At 37.5% G+C, this 26,875-nt stretch overlaps 3 protein-coding genes across 3 annotated transcripts; all 3 read left to right on the top strand.

Moving 5' to 3' along the window:
* Positions 1 to 5,719: 5,719 nt before the first annotated feature.
* On the top strand, positions 5,720 to 9,521 carry LOC121743086 (OVARIAN TUMOR DOMAIN-containing deubiquitinating enzyme 12-like). Its single transcript, XM_042136276.1, has 11 exons — positions 5,720 to 6,004; positions 6,635 to 6,944; positions 7,024 to 7,196; positions 7,659 to 7,732; positions 8,153 to 8,207; positions 8,295 to 8,369; positions 8,451 to 8,524; positions 8,606 to 8,654; positions 8,818 to 8,902; positions 9,024 to 9,080; positions 9,166 to 9,521. The coding sequence occupies exons 2-11, from the start codon at positions 6,653 to 6,655 to the stop codon at positions 9,252 to 9,254; spliced, it is 1,023 nt and encodes a 340-aa protein (XP_041992210.1). The 5' UTR covers positions 5,720 to 6,004; positions 6,635 to 6,652; the 3' UTR covers positions 9,255 to 9,521.
* A 1,443-nt stretch (positions 9,522 to 10,964) lies between these two features.
* LOC121745095 (ruBisCO large subunit-binding protein subunit alpha-like) lies at positions 10,965 to 13,679 on the top strand. Its single transcript, XM_042138877.1, has 8 exons — positions 10,965 to 11,122; positions 11,208 to 11,391; positions 11,567 to 11,688; positions 11,783 to 11,990; positions 12,069 to 12,214; positions 12,298 to 12,604; positions 12,676 to 13,127; positions 13,221 to 13,679. Exons 1-8 carry the CDS (start codon positions 11,066 to 11,068, stop codon positions 13,527 to 13,529), a joined length of 1,785 nt encoding a protein of 594 aa, XP_041994811.1. The 5' UTR covers positions 10,965 to 11,065; the 3' UTR covers positions 13,530 to 13,679.
* A 4,048-nt stretch (positions 13,680 to 17,727) lies between these two features.
* On the top strand, positions 17,728 to 23,123 carry LOC121745094 (P-loop NTPase domain-containing protein LPA1 homolog 2-like). The gene is made up of 7 exons (XM_042138876.1): positions 17,728 to 17,976; positions 18,638 to 18,963; positions 19,576 to 19,657; positions 20,145 to 20,549; positions 20,655 to 21,371; positions 21,996 to 22,103; positions 22,314 to 23,123. Exons 1-7 carry the CDS (start codon positions 17,815 to 17,817, stop codon positions 22,677 to 22,679), a joined length of 2,166 nt encoding a protein of 721 aa, XP_041994810.1. The 5' UTR covers positions 17,728 to 17,814; the 3' UTR covers positions 22,680 to 23,123.
* The last annotated feature ends 3,752 nt before the right edge of the window (positions 23,124 to 26,875 follow it).

Here is a 26,875-nt window from a genome sequence, read left to right as displayed (position 1 = left end):
AGTTTTGCCTATATATATCCAATTAATCCCACGATCTTTCTACACATAAATTCAATACCAAGAAAAACCAGGAACTAAAATTTAGAGAAAGAACCGAGTTGGAGAAGAGAGTTTTCTGCCTCCTAAGAAGGTAATCACCGATCAATTCCCAGCCTTGATTTCCTTGCATTCATTTAGGATAACTCGAATTTTGGAGCATGAAATCTGTAGTATTCGGATAGTAGGTTCCGACGCATGTTTGACCAACCAAACGAACTCCTTTTTATACGATTCTTTTTTCTGAGTAAACCTTAAGGTGTCTTCTGTGTGGTGTGTGAATTTCAACCTATTTGGACGAAAGATGTATTTTTGGTGAATTTTTTGAAGTTGACTGCGCAGTTCTGCCAGAAATTGTTTTTCTCGACCAGGGAGTTACGTTTTCGATTTGACCGACCTAAAAAGATTATTTTGATGTGAAATTTTAATTGAATGATATTTTATGTGTCTACTGTATTGTGGAAAAGTTTCAGCCCCAACGGAGACCGGATGAATTTTAAATAATTTTTACAAACCAACCGCGCAATTCTGTCAGTTTTGTTGTTAGGTGAAAATATCACTTGTTGCTAAGTTTTAATGAATTATATGATGCATGTATGATTTAAGAAGGTATCCTATGGCATGATTATGTGTAACACGTTGAGAAGTATTATGGCATGTTTTTCCTTATGTTGATGAACGTTCGGGAATGGGCAATCTAAGAAAACGATGAAAGGAACGATAGGACATGCATGATAATTGTAATAATGGAAAACCTGATTATGTGGTGATTTTGACAAGGGTTGTTGCACGTACGAGGGTACCAAGAGTAAAAGGTTGCGTAAAGTCGTGATTGTGTGGTATAAGTAAGCGAGGTGGGCTTTCTTTTTAAATAAGGGCAATGCCCTAAGTATATTTATGTGAAAATGATATGAATATTTGTCATGCCGTGTTTTGTTTTATTCTATGGAACCTATCTGATGTGGCTTTTGCCATCAATGGATAATCGAATTCGGGTCTGTCTAGGGAGTGAGTCCCTATTCAGGCTAGTGTACACCTATGGAGATCGTGAGCCGTCTTTTGGGTCGGCCGGTCTAGTGACTTGGAATGTGGCCACGTTCCTTGTCATCAATGGATCAGATATGGTAGATAGCTATGGGAAAATGGTTGATCAACCGAATTTTACAATGGAAATGATTTTAGTGTCTTGGACGATTTCTAAAGTTAAAATCCCAAGGTCACTCAATGGTGGCATGATAAATACTTTTTATAAAATGTTTTCGGCATGAGTCCACTGAGTGCATCAAGTACTCAGCCCTGCATTTCTTTTTAAAAATGTGCAGGTTGAGCTGTGACGAGTGCGGTGGGTGTTGAGCATAACAGTGAAGAATGTCTATCAAATGTCTAGAATATGTTGTGTCTTCATACATAGCATTATTCTACTCTCGAAATGCTTCCGCTAAATATTGTTTCTTTTGAGTTGTTGATTGTTGAGATACTCTGATGTTATTCGAGCCATTCCCATTTGTTTCGGGCTATGGTTGAGTTGTGTTGTTTTCCCCTTTCTTCCCCACTTCTTTAATCCTCCCCTAGTCGCGATCAACCGTGTTTTCTATCCTTAGAAAATGCGGGCGTGACAAAGTGGTATCAGAGCAATTTTTCTTTCCGCTCTGGACCCGAGAGTCTTTTTCAGTCTTAGTCTAGACTTGTTTCGCTAGACTAAAATAATAATGATAATAATTATGCATTGAAGGCTCAACATCCCGGTTCGCCGCGCTCAATCAAGAAAGTGGTAATTTATTTTTATGGAATTTTTTTTTTATGAGAAAGTTTTCAGGAAAGGAGATGAGAAGCTATGGTTATGAAAAAAAAGTATGTTTTACAATGGGATAGAAGATCTATGGTTATTAAAACAAAGTATGTTTTACAATGGGATAGAAGAGCTATGGTTATTAAAACAAAGTATGTTTTACAATGGGATAGAAGAGCTATGGTTATTAAAACAAAGTATGTTTTACAATGGGATAGAGGAGCTATGGTTATGAAAACAAAGTATGTTTTACAATAGGATAGATGAGCTATGGTTATATAAAAATATATGTGCGTCTGTGTTTCGCGATATGTTATGCAATGGGGTGACTTATCTGTTATGAAAAGATTTGATCAATGGAAAATGTTGTGTTTATGAATTCAAAAAATTTTGAGTTTCGAGAAAAATAGTTTTTAACTTTTTCGTTTGGAAAATTGAGCTATGGAAGTGTGATGATATTTATGTTATGAGGTGCAAAGTATGATGCGTTATTCTATGGAGTGTTTTATACGAAAGATGAAAATTGATGCGAAAGTACGTTTTAGTTTTGAGTCAAAACGTTTACTTTAAAAGTGAGATGTGGAAATTTTTGAGGAAAGTGTGAAAGTGTAAAGATATTTTTGTTTCAAAAGTTTTGAAAGTTTTGAAAAGAAATGTGAATTTCGAAAGTGTTTTGCTATGGGATGTGAAAATGTTGTGTATTATACTTGTTATTGGAAGTATGAATGACTTTAAATGTGATATTTGTTGATCTATGAGATGGTGAAATGTGTTGTGAACTTAGAGTGCCTAAGACTAAGCTAGATGGAACATGCGCGAACCGTAGTTTTAAGATGAAATAATCTATCACTTTCCCATGTGACAAAAAAACGAACGAGAATCTGAAAGTGTGGGGCGAATCCCTAAATTGTCAAGGCACGACAAGAACAAAAAGAAGACGAAGAAGATTTCAAGAAGTGGAAGATAGCGAAGACGAAATGAAGTTCAAATGCAAAAGAGGGTGCAAGACAAGGAGGGATGATGCGAAGTGCGCAATTTAATTTAATATAGTCTAATCTCGCGTAATTTATTAAAAGTGGCAGCGATGTGACTTTCAACTACAATGTTAATTAAGCGACATGCGGAAGCTGCTTGGAAGACAAGATGATGGAGAAATTCTGTATTCGAAGGACGTAAGCAAATTTCGGGACGAAATTTTTGTTAAGATGGGTAGATTGTAACACCTGTAAAAAAAAAGAAAAAAAAATCAAATAAATCTAATTAAATCTTTTCCTAGTTGACTTGGTCAAATATATTTCTGTAAACCATATCACCAAACGATTTCCCCATATCTATACTCCCTAAAATCTCTCCAACCAACAAATCCATCAATATCTATCAGTTTTGCCTATATATATCCAATCAATCCCACGATCTTTCTACACATAAATTCAATACCAAGAAAAATCAGGAACTAAAATTTAGAGAAAGAACCGAGTTGGAGAAGAGAGTTTTCTGCCGCCTAAGAAGGTAATCACCGATCAATTCCCAGCCTTGATTTCCTTGCATTCATTTAGGATAACTCGAATTTTGGAGCATGAAATCTGTAGTATTCGGATAGTAGGTTCCGACGCATGTTTGACCAACCAAACGAACTCCTTTTTATACGATTCTTTTTTCTGAGTAAACCTTAAGGTGTCTTCTGTGTGGTGTGTGAATTTCAACCTATTTGGACGAAAGATGTATTTTTGGTGAATTTTTTGAAGTTGACTGCGCAGTTCTGCCAGAAATTGTTTTTCTCGACCAGGGAGTTACGTTTTCGATTTGACCGACCTAAAAAGATTATTTTGATGTGAAATTTTAATTGAATGATATTTTATGTGTCTACTGTATTGTGGAAAAGTTTCAGCCCCAACGGAGACCGGATGAATTTTAAATAATTTTTACAAACCAACCGCGCAATTCTGTCAGTTTTGTTGTTAGGTGAAAATATCACTTGTTGCTAAGTTTTAATGAATTATATGATGCATGTATGATTTAAGAAGGTATCCTATGGCATGATTATGTGTAACACGTTGAGAAGTATTATGGCATGTTTTTCCTTATGTTGATGAACGTTCGGGAATGGGCAATCTAAGAAAACGATGAAAGGAACGATAGGACATGCATGATAATTGTAATAATGGAAAACCTGATTATGTGGTGATTTTGACAAGGGTTGTTGCACGTACGAGGGTACCAAGAGTAAAAGGTTGCGTAAAGTCGTGATTGTGTGGTATAAGTAAGCGAGGTGGGCTTTCTTTTTAAATAAGGGCAATGCCCTAAGTATATTTATGTGAAAATGATATGAATATTTGTCATGCCGTGTTTTGTTTTATTCTATGGAACCTATCTGATGTGGCTTTTGCCATCAATGGATAATCGAATTCGGGTCTGTCTAGGGAGTGAGTCCCTATTCAGGCTAGTGTACACCTATGGAGATCGTGAGCCGTCTTTTGGGTCGGCCGGTCTAGTGACTTGGAATGTGGCCACGTTCCTTGTCATCAATGGATCAGATATGGTAGATAGCTATGAGAAAATGGTTGATCAACCGAATTTTTCAATGGAAATGATTTTAGTGTCTTGGACGATTTCTAAAGTTAAAATCCCAAGGTCACTCAATGGTGGCATGATAAATACTTTTTATAAAATGTTTTCGGCATGAGTCCACTGAGTGCATCAAGTACTCAGCCCTGCATTTCTTTTTAAAAATGTGCAGGTTGAGCTGTGACGAGTGCGGTGGGTGTTGAGCATAACAGTGAAGAATGTCTATCAAATGTCTAGAATATGTTGTGTCTTCATACATAGCATTATTCTACTCTCGAAATGCTTCCGCTAAATATTGTTTCTTTTGAGTTGTTGATTGTTGAGATACTCTGATGTTATTCGAGCCATTCCCATTTGTTTCGGGCTATGGTTGAGTTGTGTTGTTTTCCCCTTTCTTCCCCACTTCTTTAATCCTCCCCTAGTCGCGATCAACCGTGTTTTCTATCCTTAGAAAATGCGGGCGTGACAAAAACTTGGAAACAAGAGATAGTATTGGTACCGAATTATATTGAAATGTAATTAGAGAATCGGCGTATGCCCTATTTAACTAGAAAAAAATGTGATTTTTAGTAATTAAGTAGGGTTTATAAAACTGAGATAATTATACATTTTGTATGTGCGCTAATTAAGATTATATTTTTTTCGTAGACGACAAAAAACACTTTTAATGAAATACTACTTAGTAATATCTTTTTATCCATTTAAAATGTATGTATCAACGGTTTTCTCAACACGTGTGTTAATCAAATGTTACTTTTAAATTTGGAATGAAAAGGTCTCAGATGCGCACATCGCGTATATGTTTGCTTAATAATTATTAGTTCATCAAATTACGTAATCATATCGTATATTAGTCTCATTCATTAAATACACTAATATCTTATGACACGTATAGTGTCGGCGTGCACAGAAGACTGTCCATATCTAATATACGTCGACTTGTTTTTAACTCTTCGAAAATATCCTTTTGTGTTTATTTCTACCAATTCAACGTCGTATGATCTACATCTTGATAAAAAAAATAAAAATGAAAAAGTTAGACACTCCATCAAATTAATGACTTACGTTATTAATATAATTGTCACTACAACTATCCAAGGAATTTTGCTCTAATTGAGTTGTGCAACTAAATCTATCTATTTATGACATATATCCTAATAATATAAGAGTATAATTTACAATAAATAGGGCGATACGAGTTTGATAATGATAAAACGATAATTGTGAAAAAAAAAAGAGAAAAAGAAAAGGACAAGAAAACGGGAAAACGGACAAACGTAAAGGAATCGCCGTCAGTTTGAGTACAAGAGCTTCTGCATACACTGGGAATTGAGACCCCAAAACTGAGATTCCAATTCCATTGTCTTCTCTCACTCTCTCTCCAGACAGCAATTCAATTCACCTCGTGACATGACACCCCACCCCCCCGAAATTCACGACATTTTCTCACTCTCCCGAATCAATCCCATTATTTCCTCACCTTATATAATCATCATTACTTCTATCTCTCAATTCTCAGACCTCTCCCTCCTCTGCCACCTCTCGAGCGTCATGTCTAGATGATAACGGCGTTCATGCTCGCGACAACGATTTCTACATCACTCAGGACTCAATGTGAGTGTTGCTTGTTGCACAATTCTTGAAATTTTGGATTCAAGTTTGCGTCTTTAAACAAATTCTGCTACTTTCACGTTCTATTCTATGGCATTGATCGTTCGTACATCCATTGATCTTGTTTAAATCCTTAGTGGGATAAGGATTTTGATTTCTTTATGAACTTTTGATGTTTTGGAATCATGTTTTTTATGCAAGTTATATATATGTATAGTGTTTTGTTTTTTCGTTGATCTGGATTTTTGCTTTTCGATTTTGTTTCCAAGGGTTTAATTCTAGTAGGATTTTGCTAGTCTAAGGATGCAGATGCAGATGCAGCTAGCAAATCTTGTAAATTTTGATGATGATCAATGTGTTGTTTGTGAGAATTAAATCGATTAATCTATTTGTTGTTGTATTAATTGTACTACAAGTGGAGTACTAGAGTGAGGCATTGCTACAAAATTGGGCTTCAGGGAAACTAATGCTTGATTTAAGGCAAGAACTAACATGTTGATAGGTTGTTGTATGCCATCAATATAGCATCTATATGTCTTTCCAATAAAAGAAATATGATTTCTTATGAATAAATGTGTATAGAGTAAAAGTTGATGGATCTTACTAGTCCTGATTATTTTCTTTGTTTGGCAGATATATTTTGCATTTAGCATGATCACATACGACCAAGATCCGGATGTTATTCGCTGGGGACTTGAGCTCTTTGATGGCGATCCTTATTCTAATTTTGGATATTGTGGTTCCATCTCCCAACATAATACGGATTGCTATCCGGGGCAATATTTGAAAGGGTATCAGTATGAGGCAGACTGCAATTATGCAGGAGACCAGAACCTTAATGTAGACAGCCTTCACGAACAACTATCACAGGAGCACCAAACTTCGTTTTGTTCACAGGATTGGTTCCCGCATTCGTTGGGGAACTACAACTATGTTGTCGACGGTGTGCTGATTTCTAAACTTATTTTTCGCTTACCTAATTTTGCTGTCTTGGTTTAATGGACTATTTCTTTGACTTGTAGGATATAATGGTCAACATGAAGAAGAAACTGTTTTGGGAATTCCGGCTTCGTGTTGTAGCCCTGGAGATGAATTGTACTGCGAAGAAGAGTGGTCGAGTTCACTAGAACTAATGGATGAGCATGCTTTTGATGGTGAAGTAGGCAAAAGATTGAACCAGATGGTCTCTATTCCTGTGAGTATAGCGGGAACAGAAAGGGACATGTTTCTGTATATGTGGATTCTAATTGCATTTAGAGTGCTTTCTGAGTCACATGTCTTAGCTTATGGTTTTACAGGGGCATAGATATAATATCGTATGTATATTTCATTTGATCTGTATGCTTCTTAGATAAAAACATGCTCCCTGGTTTCTCTTCTAGTCACTCTTAGTTTTTAACTGTTTGAGTTAGTTGTATATATTACTTTGTCTGCAATCAGGCAACAGAGCGACTCGTTAAATTCTTCTTCTTGTGCTTTAAGCCTTACGTGTAGAAATATGTTGTTTTTGAATTTTTTTACACCATTCAAACTTTTATAGTATAGTTGTAGTTATGTTCAACTTGAATTGCATATATTTAAACAATTTGCATGCTTGACTGCGAAAAAACGAGACATGCATTACTTTTTCGCTTATCCATGGACCTTATTTCTGCAGCACATTCCAAAAATTAACGGTGAAATACCCTCAGTAGATGAAGCAACTTTAGATCATCAAAGGCTTCTGGACAGGTACCATCAATTTATCTTTTTTACATGAGCTTTTGACGTAGAAAAAAGTACTCCACCCCGGCCCCAGAGTATGAGTATCCTTATCCCATTTTAAGACATTTTATGTCATTAATGTACTTGAAAAAAATAGAAACCTTCCCAGCATACCTTATTTGCTCAACGGAAGTAAAATGATTGCCAATCTCAACGAAGTATTAAATTGCCATATAAGAGGAAAAATAAATACATTGCTTTTCACCAAAATAATGAGATTTATTTATTGCTGCCTCGGGCGGGAAGATTTCTTTGCAATAGCTTATTTGCTAATTTGGTTAAAAATAAATTGTATCCATATATATCTCTTATACCTAATGCTAATCATACTTGTCTCATACATTTCCCATCACAATGTATAAATTATTGTCATGATACATTTTGTAGATTACAGGTCTATGAACTGGTCGAATTCAAGGTTCAAGGAGATGGTAACTGCCAGGTTAGTTTTGTTCTCACCAAATTCTGCATTGTCATACAATCTCGTTAAGTGACCGAACATGACTAAGTAGATGTTCTACCTTTTCAGTTCCGAGCTCTGTCAGACCAATTTTATCGTACTCCTGAGCATCACAAATTTGTCCGGGAGCAGATTGTAAACCAGGTTAGGATTTTTTTGCCCATACATCTGTATTAAACTTAAGATCGATTTTATTGAGCTGATGTTATGTCTTCCACATTTTAGCTTAGGTCTCTCCCAGAGATCTACGAGGGATATGTGCCCATGGCTTATGACCAATATCTGATAAAGATGAAAAAGTATATCTCTGCACTTCATTTATTGATGACTCATTTTTGTGCTTATACGACCACTTCTAACAAGATGTGAATGGACATCAGGAATGGGGAGTGGGGAGATCATGTCACGTTGCAAGCTGCTGCAGATTCCGTATGTTTTCCCTTAGTATCTTCTTTCATTTTAATGTCGTGATACGTTTTTTGTATGTCAATAGTATCCATATTGGGCAATGCATGGTGACATATCAAGTGTCTCAGGCACTGATTGCCGTTTTTTGGGAGATCCACTGATTGTCGCTCTTCATTTCCTGCAGTATGGTATAAAGATATTTGTCATAACGTCGTTCAAGGATACCTGTTACATTGAGATTCTCCCGAACATTCAAAAGTCAGAAAGAGGTAAAAAATTTGTTGGGGATTTTGTTCCTTTTCTACGTCGTGTGCCCATTTATGCTATACTGTATGCACAACTTCTTGCCACCAACGATGGTTAAACGAATATGTATTGTGTCTTGTGCAGTTATTTTCCTTAGCTTCTGGTCCGAGGTTCATTACAACTCGATATATCCTGCCGGAGGTACTCTCATATTTCATACTCAGAGCCTACTAAACAAGCAAACACAATATTTTAGAACCTTGTGTATTAAGACATTTTTCTGCAGATTGCCCCAGGTTTCGGACGAAGAAGAAGAAGAAGAGGTGGCAGGCTGCTCAACACGAGCACGTTGAGTCACCAGAAGACTATAACTGATGAATGATATGGCAATAGCTAGGCACCTCAAGTTAACTTTGATATGGACTTATTGGCGTTACTTGATGACCTGATGATGCGGAATAAGCAGCTCGTCTGCAGGCGAAAGAGCTTGGGGCCTCTGCTAACCGCCAACTCTATTATCGACTATCTCTACCAAGGCAACAAGAGCTGATTCTTTCTGAATAAAATGAAATCTGAGAGAGTGAAAATTTTCTCTTGATGACCATCTTTTAATTTCTGTGGATCTATGGACCTTTATATTTAGTTGATGCAGTTTTATTAGAGGCAGGAAACATATCATGGTACTTTCCATTTTTACTTGCCAACATGGATAATTTCTTACTCTTTTTTTTTTCTATTATTTAAGAGGATCAACAATGATTCTTTATCTATTCCCCGTGATCACTCGACTGCTGGACCTATTGGTGGATAATTCCTTACTTATTTTAGGTGCTAATGCTTCGATTTCGTCAAGTGTTTTTGTGAGAGAACATAATGTTACTCCTACCTTTTTATTTATTTATTTTTATGTTTTATTTTTTATTTTTTATTTTTCCTAAAATTCTAGTACTACTACTATCCTATAAAGAACTTTGTGAGAAAACATAATGTTAGTCCTACCTTTCTATTTGTTTAATTTTATGTTTTATTTTTTATTTTTCCTAAAATTTTACTAGTATATAGAGACCGTGTATGGAATCTTGCATTTTCAGGAAGGATATTTACACCATTGATTAATCAACAAATTGTCATACAAAATTGTTGAATTTTATATTGAAGATATAGGGATCAGATAAGTTCGGGTTCACTAATTACCGAGACCTCTTTGTTCTTATACAAATTACTGAGACCTCTTTGTTCTTATACAAGAGAGCTTAGCCAAACTCTCACCTACGCGGCTGATTTATACAATATGAATCCCTAGCTATTACAATAACTAGCTATTACTCTCGGACCATGCAATCCTTGATCGGATGCGCCACTGGACCACCGAGAACCTGCACACTCAAAACTCTAGTTAGTAAAACACAAAAGATCCTCTCGATCTAAAATAGTAATACAAACACAGTGCAAAAATAACAAGGAAAACAAAGGATTCAAATAGATCTAGTAGCTATGGTTCAGCCACCCGCTAATAGTACGAATCTATTATCCAGAAACCAAGATTCAAGGGAGCACTGTTGAATCCACAAGTGATTAACCTCACACACCAGATACCAACCCCAATCCACTCCACAATGCCGGATCTAACAACTCTCCGAACACAAGCTTACAAGAAACTCTCGGAACATAAACCCTAGTTTCTCCAACACCCAAGCGACCGAAGCAGTTACTTCTCCCACACTTACACAAGATCAATCACTCAAATAACTGTGAAAGATCACCGTGAAACAATCGGGGACTCATCAGAGAAGAAGACAGAAAGAAGGGAATCACACAGACGCGAGAGAGAGCAGAGAGAGAATGAGAGAGCAGTGAATGTCAAGCGGCAGATGGAGGGAGAGGGGGTATATCATCCAGAAACTGAGCTAGGGCAGCCACAAGCCCAGATCACCACCAGGCCCAAATAATTCACAGGCCCAAATAATAGCCCACCGAGATATCGGCCCAATAAATCAACGGAGGATGAAATGAAGTAATAATTGAAATCGTGCAACAAAATTAACTGCCTAGTGTGTAACCAATCTTCTAGAATAATCCCCCTACTCTCGAGTGTCTACTTAGAGCCACATTGGGCGTTGCCTTATCCACAACTTCACCCAACTCAACACAGCTCCCATTTTCTCTTCTTCAATTCTCTCGCAGAAATGGCTTCCGCCAGCGCTATCTCTTCCGCTTCCATCCTTCCTTCTCCTTCTAAAGAGGTATCTCCTCCGCTTTCATCCACCATTTTCCTTCTCAATTTTTGGGTTCTCGTTTTTTTGGTAAGTGGTTGTTTTTCTTTTTCAGTGGCGATTGAAGAACAGCAGAGCGACCCAATTGCGGCAGGGACAGAAGCAGAAGCAGAGCAACAACCGGTTTGTGGTGAGGGCTAATGCTAAGGATATTGCTTTCGACCAGAAATCCAGGTCTGCCATGCAGGCCGGCATCGATAAGCTCGCCGACGCCGTTGGCCTCACTCTCGGCCCCAGAGGTAATTTCTCTCTTACTTCTTCCAATTCAATTGCAATTAGTATGACCTCAAGGATAATTTAGGTCTCGTTTTACTTAGAGGTGTGTTCGATTTGAACAGTATATGCATAATTTAATGGAATTGGCAATTATGAGCTTGTTTGATCACTTAGGCCTTACTCTAACCTAATCTGCAGGGAGGAATGTTGTTTTAGATGAGTTTGGTAGCGTCAAAGTTGTGAATGATGGGGTGACTATCGCGAGGGCCATTGAGTTGCCTGATCCCATGGAAAATGCTGGTGCTGCATTGATCAGAGAGGTTGGTTCCCCAACTTTTTTCCTCTTGTGCAGGATGTAATTGGAATTGTTGGTAATGTTGTTTCATGTTTTCAATTTTGAATTTTGCTGTGCAGGTTGCTAGCAAGACAAATGATTCTGCTGGTGATGGCACCACTACAGCGTCGATTCTTGCTCGTGAAATCATCAAACTCGGTCTCCTCAATGTCACCTCCGGTGCCAATCCGGTGTCGCTGAAGAGGGGCATTGATAAAACTGTGCAGGGTTTGATTGTCGAGCTTGAGAAGAGAGCTAGGCCCATCAAGGGAAGGGATGACATCAAAGGTATGCTCATCCTTTAGCTTCCTTACCCGTCATCTGCAGCCTACTAACTGTTGGTATGAAAAATCTATAACACTGCAGCTGTTGCTGCAATCTCTGCTGGAAACGACGAGAGCATTGGAACTATGATTGCGGATGCAGTTGACAAGGTTGGACCGGATGGTGTCTTGTCAATCGAGTCATCTTCCTCCTTTGAGACCACAGTCGATGTGGAAGAAGGAATGGAGGTCTGTATCCATTCAAATTCACCTTTCTTCCTCACAATCCGAATTTTAGATCGGCTAAAGTTTGATCACCGCTTGTTATGCAGATTGATAGAGGGTACATCTCCCCACAATTTGTCACCAACCCTGAGAAGCTGCTCGTGGAGTTTGAGAATGCGAAAGTGCTGGTTACGGACCAGAAGATCTCCTCAATCAAGGACATCATCCCTCTGCTGGAGAAGACGACACAGTTGAGAGCACCTTTGCTCATCATTGCAGAAGATGTCACAGGGGAGGCTTTGGCCACCCTCGTCGTGAACAAGCTTCGTGGCATTGTGAATGTGGCAGCAATCAAAGCACCCGGTTTTGGGGAGAGAAGGAAAGCCCTTCTTCAAGATATTGCCATTATGACTGGTACAAAAGAGTGATTCTTGTTGTGAGCTATTCCATCTTGGTTTTGCATCTGATGATTAATATTTTTGCAGGAGCTGAGTATCAAGCAACTGATTTGGGCCTGTTTGTGGAGAAGACTGATGTGGATCAGTTGGGAACTGCAAGAAAGATCACAATCAGCAAAGATTCGACAACGGTGATCGCAGATGCTGCCTCTAAGGATGAGCTGCAGGCGAGGATTGCTCAGCTGAAGAAGGAGTTGAGCGAGACTGATTCTGTGTACGACACCGAGAAACTAGCGGAGAGAATCGCTAAGCTGTCGGGAGGAGTTGCTGTGATCAAAGTCGGAGCAGCAACGGAGACGGAGCTGGAGGACAAGAAACTGCGCATAGAGGACGCCAAGAATGCAACATTCGCAGCCATTGAGGAAGGGATTGTCCCCGGAGGTGGAGCTGCGTTGGTCCATCTGTCGGGCTATGTCTCCACCATCAAGGAGATGCTCGAGGACCCAGACGAGCGACTTGGTGCTGACATCATCCAGAAGGTATAACATATGTATATGTAATATGCATGCATGATATGTGACCATGATAATTGAGCTTTGGTAATCATGTTTTTGGTTGTTTTGTGGGTGCAGGCGCTTATAGCACCGGCGTCTCTGATAGCACAGAATGCGGGGGTGGAGGGAGAGGTGATTGTGGAGAAGGTGAGGGCTAAGGAGTGGGAGTTTGGGTACAATGCGATGAGTGATACCTTTGAGAACTTGCTGGAAGCCGGAGTGATCGACCCAGCTAAGGTGACGAGGTGTGCATTGCAGAATGCAGCCTCTGTGGCCGGAATGGTGCTAACCACTCAAGCCATTGTGGTGGATAAACCCAAGCCGAGGGCGTTCCCTGCAGCTGCTGGCTCTGCTACTGATGCCCCAGTCGGCAGTTATTCAGTGTAGAATAGGTTTTGAAATGGGAAGTCACATGCTTCTACTTTGTAGGATTCATTCAGCGCGGGAGAGAGAGTTCAAGTATTGTTATTGTTGTTGTTGCGTAACATAAAAACAGTTTTGCCATTTGGAAAGGAAATTGCATTAGTTTATCGCTTATTAGTGTTTTGGAGATGATAATTTAATGTTTATTAGTATGTTTCAATATTCGAAGATATATTTATATATATAAAGGAGATGGCTAAAATTTGATATTAATTTGGTAATGTTAATTAGTTACACAATTCTCTAGTAAATATCATATTATTTAAAGTTTATTAACTCGGACATGTTACTCAATATTAATGTTTCTTCTTTTGTCATGCAACGACAAAATCTCTATCGCAAGGTTATAGTAAACTCATCGTACTATCGTAGTATTACAAATATTTATCATAATACTATAATTTTGTCATCCTAACTATATGATTAAACGGAAAGTGATCAATTGCTAACTCACTCTCTTGCTAATTACAATTAATTTAAAATCATAGGATTTTAGAAGTATAGTGGTCTAAAATTTGCCACGTGTCATTTTCATTTTTATTAATTAAATAAAAAAAATAAAAAAATATTAAATTAGGGTTTTGGATGAAAATGTCAATATAGTGTTTTGAAAATATCAACACAATGCTTTGATAATGTCAACACATTGCTTTGAGAATAACATTCTACATGTATTATATTGACATATTTTATATACTATGTTGACATTTATTGTGTACGAAAAAATTGAAAATTTTCGATTTTTTTTTCAAATTTTGACATCGGAACCTATGCAAGTGAGATCTCGTTAGAATCCTTATGAAATTATATTTAATTTGATATATGTTATGCGAAAAAATAATTTAAATCGAGAAAGTTATATGCGTTTTAAGTTATGTGATATTTTTCAAAAGTTAGTTGCAACTAATTTATTGTAAATTGACTTTAATAACGTTTTTTTTATATTATTGACATTTTAAGGATAATGATCTAGGCCCTTGATTTGAATATCTAAAATCTATTATTTAATTATAATTAATAATTAAGTATTGAGTTAGCAATATAACACTTCCCATGTATTAAACAGGATAAAGCTAAAACTTGTTGATTACCGTATTAGAGTTTTTTGTCGCAACTTGTTAGTGTATATTAAATGGCCCGAGTCGGAGACCCTTTTGACAGTAAAAAATGATGTTTTTCTTGTATACACTCTACACTTCTGTTCATGGAAAACTTTTTATCATTTTTAAATACTCTAATATGCATTTCAAAATAGAAACCCGTACAAATCGTTCTTTTTCTGTTTTATTAGATCTTATGTATTTTTAAATTCTTCATTCTTTTGTTTTTTAAAATATTCGAATGCATTTGAAACCTACACAATTTATATACTCCATATATTTATTTATTCTATTTTATCAAATCTTTTAAGGTATTTTTTTTACATTTTCATCAATTTAGCTTTTTAAAAATATTCTAATGAATTAGTAAACCTACCCAAATTCACACGTATATTTATTATTTTTGTTTTTTCAAATATTTTAAAACTATTTTTTATATATTCATCATATTTGCTTTTTTTTATGTTAACAATATTTCAATTCCAAATTATTTCATCATGACTCATAATATATAATTTAGTTTTTATTTTTTTTAATTCCCTTCTAATGCACATCTTTATGATGTTTTTAATGATAAAATTTAAATCTTGATCGAGAAAACAAATAAAAATAAATAAAAAGAATTGGTTATTTATTGTACCCCAAACGGAAAATCCTGGATCCGCCACTGCTGCTACATATTCTATGTTAGTACTAACTTTTGTCAAGATCTTTTATTTATATTTTTCTAATACGTATTTAACTAGGAATAATTCTTAATTATTACGTATCAGAGAAATTATTAGAATAGAGAGAATGGAAGGGATTAGAGGTGGCTTGATTTTTGAGGAGAGGGGTAAGGGATCGTTTTCTTCAAAAGGGAGAAACTATGTATAAATGATTATTTATTAGTAATTCTTAATCATAATAAAAAAATTTATATACCTCTTTATACTATGTCATAGGAAGATAATTAAAATCTAAACAAACTAATCAAATCAAAATCGTAACAGTTTGTAATTTTATTAGAGGTAGATTTATTATAAAAAATTGAGTGTAGAATTTAATCCGCTGAGTAGTAAACAATTTAAGTTAGTTTTGAAGAAGCTAAAATAAAGTGATGACATGTTAGAGCATCTCCAGTAAGACTGGACGTCAAATAGCCCTCACATAGCCTTCACACTGCCACATCATCAGCACTACAATTCTCCTGCCACATCAGCTTGCCACATCAACTGGACATCAAATAGCCCTCACATAGCCTTCATACTACCTATCCACATCACTAATAACAATTATATAATTTAATTTACACTCGTATCAACATACGAAATTTAATTTACGAGACAAATACGGAAAATTCGAATAATAATATTAAAACTTAAAAAGTACATTAATTTTTAAAAAAAAGTACAATAATTTAAAAAAAAGTACAAAAATTAAAAAGTACATTAATTTAAAAAAGTAAAACAAAATCACTCCTCGCCGCCGTCCTCGTCTCTGTCGTCGCCCAGCGCTTCTTCACCGTCGTCGCCGCCGCCTCCGTCGCCACCTACGCCGCGGCTATTCCCGCCGGTGTCCCTCCTCATCACCTCCAATTCTTCACGCTGGCTCTGGAGCAATACATGAAGAAAATCCTTCACCTCGGGGTCCACCGCCGCTTGGAAGTCGGCTAAGGTCTTCACCATTTGAGCGCGCGTTTGTTGGCGCGCGAAGAATTTGAGCTCCTCGGTAGACCTGCCGAGGGGGGATGTCGAATGGACCCCCTGGGAACTCGGGGTTCCCCCCCTCGCAACCTGTTGCGCCCGCATTTGGCCAACCGGGCGAGGTCGGCGACCGAACGAACGAGGAGTCGGGACCTCCTGGGCCGTCACGGGGAGGTCTGTCGAACCATCGCTGCTGCCGCTATAATCTCCGGTATAGTTCAGTTTCTGCCTCTTCGGCCAGCCAGCGTCGACGTCTGCCCGGAATTTCTCCGACTCGTTGAGCACAACGTAGCAGTTCCAGTAGATGAACTCATAGTACTTCTTCTGCGGATCGGGGTAGGCTCTCTCCGCAATCCTCCTGCAGTCTTCCTCTGTTTGGCGACTGGTCTGCATGCGGAGGGCGTTGGCGTACAAACCCGAAAATCGAGAGACGCCAGACCTGATTCGGTCCCAGCACTTCCGGACCTCCTCCCCGGTGCACGGTCTCCCTTCAGGGCAAAATGCCCTGTAGGCTGCGGCTATCTTGGCCCACAAGTTGACGATCCTCTGGTTGTTCGAAACGAGAGGATCGTCGCAGACACTCACCCACACCTTGGCAACCGCAACGTTCTCCGCGTCCGTCCACTTCCTCCGGCCCCTGATTTCGGCCTCCGGCTGCGACGACTCGCCGACCTTCTTGGCCTTGCCCTTCTTCTTACCCCGCCCTACTCCCTGGCTTTGAATGAGAGTTTCCGGAACCTCGTTAATATCAAAACCCAAGTCCGCTAAGGAGAAGGTCTCCGTATACTGTACATCCGTTGGGGTCGATGTGTGGGAAGAACCGGTGGAAAAATCAAAAGTCGGCCGATAGGCGTTGTCCCCCCGTGCGTCCCCTGCGCCGGGGGAATCATCTGCTGCGCCGGTGGAATCATCTGCTGCGCCGGTGACTGCATCCCGGGTGCCCCCGTGAGGATCGGCGTCGGAACCGGCGTCATCGCGCGAATCGGCATGGCCACGCCGATTTCGCCGACGCCGGTTCCAATAGTTCGGCGTCAGAACCGGCGTCGGCGAAAAATCGGCGTCGCGATTTTGACGCCGGCATTGGAGATGCTCTTATAGTAGAAAGTTAGAATTTGTTAGAGGGAAACGAGTAAATCGGCGTGGGTTTTGGAATCCCGAAAGTATCCTTGGATGAATGAGTAAAATGGTGGAATCGGTTAGAGTGAGTCGTGGAAGCAGACAGTTATGATGCGTGGAAGGAGTGGGTAGTACAAATGGCCAGATCGCCTCGGAACCCGCCTCTTTTTCCTTCTCCTCTCCCTCTACGTTTTTGCCTCTTCCATTTCTCACTCCATCTGCTCTCAATCTCTCCCCTCCGCTTCTAATCTAGGTCTCATCTCTCCGCCTGCATTGCCGCAATTTCGCTCGATTTCGGAATTCCGCTGTGTAATGTTTGCGTGCATGGGGCTGGAATAGGGCTCTAGGATGCCGGTGCCGGAGGGATTGGCCACGAAGCTGCTCTACGTAGTGGTGGTGGAGGACGACGATGCCTCCGATGCTACCGAGGCGTCGTCCTTTCGGTACTCGCGCCCCGTTCTCCAGAGTACTCTGCAGCTCATTGGTTGCAAGCCTCGTCATTCCTTCAAGGTCGATATCTCTTATCCGATTCGTCCGTTTTCAATCTTCATTTGCATGCATGCCTTTCATGATGAACGGAAATATGCGTGCGTGTGAAATGGACAATCAGATTAAAAGAAGAATTTATCAAATTTCTAGATCTTCGCATAAACAGACTGGTTCAATTTATATGGAGGTTATTGATATTGTTTCAAAAGTTATTGTTTTCTTCATTTCGGGGAGAAGGTGATATTCTTCTTCGGATTATCAAATTGAGCTGAATAAACTATAAACATTTTACAATATGTTTATGACATCCCTACATGTAGCTTCTCTAGTTGGATCAGATGACTCTTGATTTTTGGCTCTAATTCTGATCTAGACATCTTTATAGCTTAATTACGCCTGATATGTTACAATGTTTAGAATTTGGTCCAATCAAAGCCACATGAATGTGATAATAGATTGACTTTCAAAATATGGACTGACAACGAACATATTCAGAACATGTGTTCTTCTCATAATAGAACCTGCATATGGATCCTATGTTGTCAGTGACTGGAATTGAGCATCTTGCATTTGGTTTTTGGGGAACTATATATAAGTTCCCCTTTTGGCCTTTTCTAGCTTGTGTCTGGGGACATTGCAACAACTTTCTGGTGTTGTTCCTAAAGCAATGTTATTTATACAGATCAGCCAAAGAGTATTTGAGGTAATAAGGCTGGAAAATGCACTGGAGAGGTTCGTTTCCCCTCTTGTTGGGGTGCCAGCTCAAGATGTCAAAGCATGTGATAACAGGGAGATGGAAAGCCATGTTGTTGCCTGCTTGGACAAAGCAGATGTTGTTGATTCAGCTTTAGAAGAAGATAAGAGTAAGGAGGAGCCATTTGAATTGTACAAAAGGCGTACTACTGTTGTTGTTAGAAGAAAGTTTTTTCTTGACACTGTTTGTGAAGCTCTCTCCGAATACAAGTATGTCGGGCCAAATCAGAGGGCTGATTTGGTGATTGCCTGCAGGTACAGTTACATTTAGAATCCACAATGAATTATGTAGGTTTATACAAATGTGAGAGTTCTGAAAATATTCTTCTTGTACTCTCTAATTACTCATATAGCTAAGTATCTAATGATATTCATAGCTTGTTCTGTCAACTATAGTATATCTCTACAGATCATCTCTGCAACTAGTGCTCATGTTCCCATAGCTTGACATTCTTAGCTTTTTAAAAACATACTATAATTTAAAAATCCTGTTTTTGGTGTATCAGATAGAAATATCAACTTCACTTATCGAAGTTTAGGTAACTTTTGACCGAGATCTAAAGTCAAAATGTATTTATCTCTGACTTTTGTAATCTGGTCAGAATATCCATTGGTATTCATGTTTATGTAGGGAGGGAAGAGAGTTTAGGTATATCTGTGCTTATCCAGGGAATGGACAAGTTGAATTTTCCGTTCAACAGAGAGAGGAAGAAACTAACAATCTGGTTGATCAGTTTTTTTGTCGCCTTCACTTGGTTCACTTTGGTTGCTTTAGCTGTTGCTAGATATACTAGATTACAAGGGTTGATGTATAAAATTTGGTATTCCTTTTACGAGCTTTCCTGACTATTATTGTTGCACTTCCAGAGTTCGCGAAAGAAATGAATCTGTTACAGTACTGCTCTGCGGCACAAGTGGGTGTGGAAAATCTACATTATCTGCCCTGCTGGTTGGTTTTCTGATGCAATTATTTTTTACTGCCATCTTCACGGTTCAGAAATGGCTTAAGAAAGTTTTTACATTGTATATGCTTTCAATGCTACTTTTCCATAGTATTCAAGTGATGAAACCTTTTTTTTCGCTTTGCATGTTTTGCTTAATATCTATTCTCTTTGGTTTGAACCAGAATAGTTGGCAACATGGTTTCCATTTTTGTTTTTGAGGTTCGAGGTCTTCCGGTGCCTGAGAATTTGACAGACATTGCTTTCATTCAAGCTTTGACATTTGATATGCTGACATGTGAAATTAGTGCCCTAGACACTGATGGGTGTTACCATGTTAGATTAAAAATTACTAATTTTCTTCAGCACAGTGGTGCATCTCTTCCCATGCATGAAAAGCTTTTCCTATTTGAATGTCCTTTCTAGTTATGAGCTGACAATGTATTGAATCTATTTATGTTATCTATATTAACTCTGTTTATGTTATCATTGCAGGGTAGCAGGTTGGGCATTACAACTATTGTATCTACTGATTCAATTCGGCATATGATGAGAAGTTTTGTTGATGAAAAGGAAAATCCATTACTGTGGGCCTCGACCTATCACGCCGGGGAACATTTGGATCCATTAGCTGTCGCACAAGCCAAGGCAAGAAAAAAAGCAAAGAAATCATCTCATGTTTCTGCTGCTTCACCAGATGCATTTAGTAATGATGCATCTGGAAAGCCTGAGGAGAACAGCACCACCAGCGATTTAATTAGTCAAAAGATGATGGCAGTAGAAGGATTTAAAGCACAAAGTGAGATGGTAATTGAGAGCCTTGATAGATTAATTACTGGGTGGGAGGAAAGGAAAGAATCAGTAGTGGTGGAGGGCGTTCACTTAAGTCTCAACTTTGTGGTATTATTTCAAGATATGATTATGCTATTATTTTTTAATTACTTAGTCTCGAAAATGTTAGATAAAATCTGCTTTGAATTCTCACCACTTTTTAATTTCATTCAGATAGGGCTCATGAAGAAACATCCTTCAATCATACCATTTATGATTTATATTTCAAGTGAGGAGAAGCACATGGAAAGATTTGCTGTTCGTGCCAAGTACATGACATTGGATCCTGCTAAAAATAAGTATGTTAAATACATACGGAATATCAGAACCATCCAAGAATATCTATGCAACCAAGCAGATAAGCTTTTGGTGCCAAAAGTTAACAACACCAATGTTGATAAAAGTGTAGCTGTCATTCATGCAACAGTTTTCAGCTGCCTAAGAAGGCGCGTCGTGGGGGAGCAGCTTTATGACCCATCGACGAACACAATCGCCGTTGTTTATGAGGAGTACAGGAACCAGTGTGCTGCTAATTCTTTGACCTCCAAAGGAATGTTTCAGCTTATTCAAAGGAAAGGTTCCAGTAGACAGTTGATGGCACTTTTGAATAATGATGGTTCTGTGGCAAAGGCTTGGCCTGTTGACATGACCTATGATGGTGGCAAGAACATTTGGGGCCATCCACCACGAAATGGAATCGGTACACCTATGTATGGGCCATTGCAGATAGGTAAAGCAGAACCTGTCAACCTGCAATTTGGTCACTTTGGGATTAGTGCGTGGCCCAGTGATGGAGGTACAAGTCGTGCTAGCAGTGTTGATGATTGGGCGGATAACGCTAGTCGATGCGTTTCATCATGCTGTAGCTCCCCAAGGGGTCCTGCAAAGGAGGTAAAAATTATTTTATTACCAGCATGGCTTACTGATATGGCTGAAGTTGGGCTATAAAACTGGTTCAAAACCTTTCAGCTTGTGTTAGATGTATCAACTTTTAGGTAAAGCACGGTTTGGGATCAACAACAAAACATTTTCCCTGGACTCACTCAACTATCAATCTATTAGGCCTCTGGTGCTGCAAGTTTTCACCATACAGTTAGCACATATCCTTGAAATTCTTAATGAATTACAAAAAACTTCTTTATAGGTGTAACAATCTACTGAGTTGAGTTATAGGAATAGCCTTTATTCAGGAGAAACCTTTACTTGGTCGTAGTTGCAATGAATTATTGACCAAACAAATTTACTCTTTAGACCTATATAGCTGAAGCAGTTTCTTGTGTCAAGGTGGGAAACATAAGTTTATATATAGCTTAATGTCAAAAGTTTTTCACCTTAAAATGGGTATATTGTGAAAATTATCGATCTACAAGAGACTGTCCAAACTATGACCATTTTTGAACAGGCCATATGCATTCATATAGTCATCATATCAACACTAAGAAAAATTATCTTTCTATTAACATGAATCTGGCTGTCTTGTGTAAAATTGGTATTGATGACATAGCTTTGTTTCAGCTCAAGGAAGAATCTTCTGTGCACGGAAGTGATGAAGAGGCTGATGTTTCACCTGAGGTGGACAGTGATGAGGATCTTAGTGACGGAGGGAAAAATCTCCACGAAGAGGTAAGGAGGATGAGGTCACGAAGATTATATAGCTGTGGGAAGGCATGAGTAGAAATCTGACACTATAGATTGTTGTAAATTGTTTGGTTTAGTGCTTGGTTTGTGCAATATCCAGCTTTTCATGCATTAAGACACATTATTATCAGGATCTTCTTTTCTGGACATTTGCTTGTTCGAATAATTCAACTCTCATCTTAAGTTAATTTTCAGCTGGAAGGTTCCGTGGATGAGCAATCAACTAAGTCGGATGAGGAGTATGACGACCTTGCCATGGAGGATTCTCCACATGATGGTTACGTGTCTGATGATGAGCTTAATGCTAATTTTTTAATCTCAGAAGATTTATCAAACAGGAAAGGCCTTCACGGAGATAAGTATCAACGAAACCTTGACCTTTTCTTGAGAACGAGACATGAACCCCTGTTAGATTCTCTATTGTGCCCCCTTTCATCACCTTCTAAAGAAAAAAGTGAGAGGAGACCCCCACCTCCTGGTACATGTAAATTAACAAGACGTTCGTTGAGCATTCCTTCCTTTGTAAAGCGTGGATCAGTAGTAAATGATCCAATCCAGTGAAGAAGCACTTGTGTGGTACTATCTGTGCAGCTCCGCTGTTTGCTCTTGTTTCTCCATGGAACTTGAAGTTTGTTCCATCGTTCTAGGTCATTTATCACGCAGAGCCATGGGGGAACCTGGTTAATTCAGCATGCTCTACATTCTTCTCTTCTCCAATCCTGTATAAAGCTACCACGGCAGACTTTTTTCTGTGTTTCATTTTCTTTACATACCTGTATTTACTACTACTACTTAGAGGAACCAAATGCTGTTTTAGATTACATGTTGGGTTGCTGGAGCAAGTTAAACTTTGTTAAGGTACGTTTTTCATGAAGGTCTCGAATCTATTCTTGCCATGCTTTTGACGATCTTTGCATTCTGGCACAAATGGATGGTCTAGCTAGATTATCATGGAAAATGTTGCTATTTTGTAGTTTGCACAAGAAAAATTATGTTGAATTCCTAAATTTGATATTTGTGGAGGCTCGGAATGAATAATTGATGACATGAAAATGAATGTTCCTTTTTCTTATGATAGTACAAAGAGATTTGTGGTTTTACATTCTTTATAGAAAAAGGAAGGGATGGAATATAAAGTTAGCAAATTATAGAATCAATGAATATGTATATTTTCATGCACAAGTGGAATCAGATACTGTAGAGTAGTTGTTTACACCGAAACATGTAGTTTAGATTATTAACTTGGATTATTTTGTACTACAATTGTGTTTACTCTCTCATTCATTAGCTGCCAAACATGTGTGTGTTTGATAATTCATAAATAAATACGTACACGCCTTGATAATTCGATGAAACAACGTATTAGAAAAAATCACTCTTTCTTCTCTGCAGTTAAACTATAGTCTTGTAATGTTCTTGTATTTATTGCATATTTCACATACATATTATGTAATCAATGAGCTAGTTTTGCCTTTTATTCTATGTTCACCCAAAATGGAAAATACCAAGAAAAATTGGGATTAACGAATCACATAGTAGTATGGATGAACCACTAAATCAAACCATAACTTTATAAAAACTAATTAATTGAGTAAATTATTACTATTTGCTTAAGTGAGTCATCGAGGGAGATCTAGTAGTACTAGATATGACGATTACCAAAGTTGCAAGATGGCAGTATATGTTAAAAGGTGTGTAAGTCCACTTGATCAACTGTCCAACAGGTTTTGATTAAATTATCCAAATCATCATCATGACAAGAATCCATTCCCCCAAGGGTATTTGTAATTTTCAAACAAACGTTTGATTGTTGATTAGAATAAAACTAGGTAGGTCAATTGGAAAAGATATATCCCATAAAATAATGTAAGCATGTTTGCAATTTCTACCAAACAATCCCAGTAAACGTGAAAACCAAATTCCTACTGTGCACTAAACCCATATTTTCTGTCACAAGTTTATGATAAACCACATTGTAAAACCAAATCAGTCAAAAAATTTAAAAAGAAAATAATACTATCTCACCTCGTAGTTTTTGAATTGTGTTGCTTTACACCTCCGCCTCTGTGGCAGAAAGCCATATATATTGTGTTCTGCTGAAACTGAGAATCTGATGAATGAAGTAAGTAAGCACAAAATTAAAGAAGTTAACAAAATTGTTTTTATGTTATCAAAACTAGATCAAATATGACAGATCTATTTCACCTGCAAAGTGCAGACTGAAATATATATATATAGTTCTCTCAGTACTCATTTGTATCAGTTTTCACTGGTGTACCAGAAATAATAATACATAAAAAGAAGAAATTTAAACCAATTAACTCATAGATAGAGGCAAAATATTAAGTTCAACACCGGTAAAAAATGAAGAAGAAGAAGAAATGAGAAGGGTTTTAGCCTTTTGGAGGCGATAGTCGTTTATTGCCGATGCAGCATCATCAAGATTCTCATCAGCTGAGAGGGGGTTGAGATCATCTGCAATAAACCAACAAACCTTTGCTTTGTGAATCTTGATGATGCTACACCAGAAAACAACGACTCTCTATCTCGTCTATGTATGTATACGCACCGCAGACAGATCCATGCAAAAAGCCTCCAATCAATCCAAGATCAAACTCTATATGACTATATGTGTAGAGAGAGAGACGACATGAAAAAATATTGACAAGGAAATAGTACTGAAACTTAAATTCATATGGAATCGAGAGAGAGAGAGGCGCAATGTGGCTTACTACGAATGGGGTGGGGGGTTGTAATATAAGATACGTACTTAAATAAATACTGATAAAAAAAATGAGGATGGCAGTAAGGATCAAGAATCTCTCCTCTAACTCTAATTCATTTATTCCTGCAATAAAAACAAGGGAGAAACAGAAATCAAGAAAACCCAAGCAGCATGCTCATTGGATTCTCCAGCTCATACATCAGTTACAAGTATAAACAACGGTCAAGTTCAACAATCAATTAAGCAATACTCTAATATGGGGGAAATTAAAAATACTAAGAGACCGTTCTGATTTTGACTGGTGGATTCATTAACATCTTAATTTGAAATACCAAAAATTACAAGTCCACTAAATGGAATAAGTAATACTCCATGAATATAGTAATTAAGACTCTTACTAGCTCATGAACACTCAACTATAAGTCAAGATGAGACCTCAGGGCGGCTTATAGATGCAATGCAATATAGTACAACTATTAAGGCATTGAAAATGCATTTGGACTGATGCTAATATTGCATGTGAATGTCAGTTTAATTGAATTATAGTACTATTATCTAAAACCCTAATTTCTCTCTCTCTCTCTCTCTCTCATGATTTGTGGAACGCTCACCCACCCTAGTACACACATTAGATACCATGATTCATTTTCATCCATGCCCAAACACCAAAGTTGTGGACCTGCATTAAATTATCAGTCCACTACAACAACTATTTCCCTTTTCTTTTCTCTCTTTTTAAATAGAGAAATACGTGGCAAATGGATAGTTAATTATAGGAAATTCATATGTTAGAGTTTTCTCTTATATATTAATAAATCATTCATGTTTGACCTCTTAGTCCATTTCTTTTAATGTTGAATATGTGTATATATAATGCTATTAAAAATACATCACATATTTAATAGGAGTAAATGAAATATGACAACGACCATTTAAAATAATACCGTCCAAATTTGCAATCTAAGGGTCATAATTAATCTTGCTTTTTCAATTTTTCGTAATGAAAACGGTACGTAGTTTTAATATTTTAACATATACGGAGTATTTCAAGATATTTTATATTTTACATAAATTTTATAGTAATTTAATTGTTTTTTTAATTATACACCTTCCGTCCGCATTAGAAGAGATTAGAGAGAAGAACAAGAATTGTATTGAATAGGTTGATTATTCAATAGAATATGGATCCCTTTAAGTAGGGATGCATATACACTGTACATGGTATGTACTATTTCATATGGAAAGCAAATAACTCTATTCTATTCAAAATATTAAGTCAATCCTTGATTATAGAGAATTGATTCCCTTAATTATTCTTTCCATCTTGACATTATGGACACACTGAAAATAATAAAAATGATCAACTCAAATATAATATAGCTATTAAGCTTAATTAATTTTTTTCTATCTTAATTAATTTGAAACAAAAATGGGAAAAGTTGATGGAAACATGAGCACAGCAAGGGCACAAGATATATACTGCGGTAATACATAATCTCACCTTGAGACGATAAACAGATTTTATCTCTTAGTAGTGATCGATCAATACCAATTACCATAATATATTATCTCACTTACCCAAAAAAAAAAGACACGTAGATGTGAAAAGTTTTATTGATGATTCATTCTCTCTCATATAAATTGGATTGGATCGTTATTGTGCACATTAAACCATGTTATGCGCATTATTCAGCATACTACCGTTTTGGTCCACCTTTCTATTTACTACCACATTTTTGTGATACAATTCAATTTTAAAATAAATCTTTTTCTTTTTGTTCTTGTATTACTCAAAATTATAAACCATTTTTTTAGAATATTTAACTAAAACTTAGTTATTTAACTTTAGTTAGTCATTATGTTGTGTTTTGGGCATAACTATGAAATTGGGCCTAACCTAGCAATATGGCCCAAATCATTCACCCTTCCATTCAATTCTATTGAGCCCATTCACTTTACTAGAGTCTGACCAACTCATTTTTAATTTTTAAATTTTAATTTTTAATTATGAGATTATTCGAATATGAAAATT

This window comes from Salvia splendens, chromosome 8 (genome assembly GCF_004379255.2).
Source record: "Salvia splendens isolate huo1 chromosome 8, SspV2, whole genome shotgun sequence".
NCBI classification, from domain to species: Eukaryota; Viridiplantae; Streptophyta; class Magnoliopsida; order Lamiales; family Lamiaceae; genus Salvia; species Salvia splendens.
Note: the sequence above shows the minus strand (reverse complement) of the source record. Positions and strands in the feature narration are given on the sequence as shown.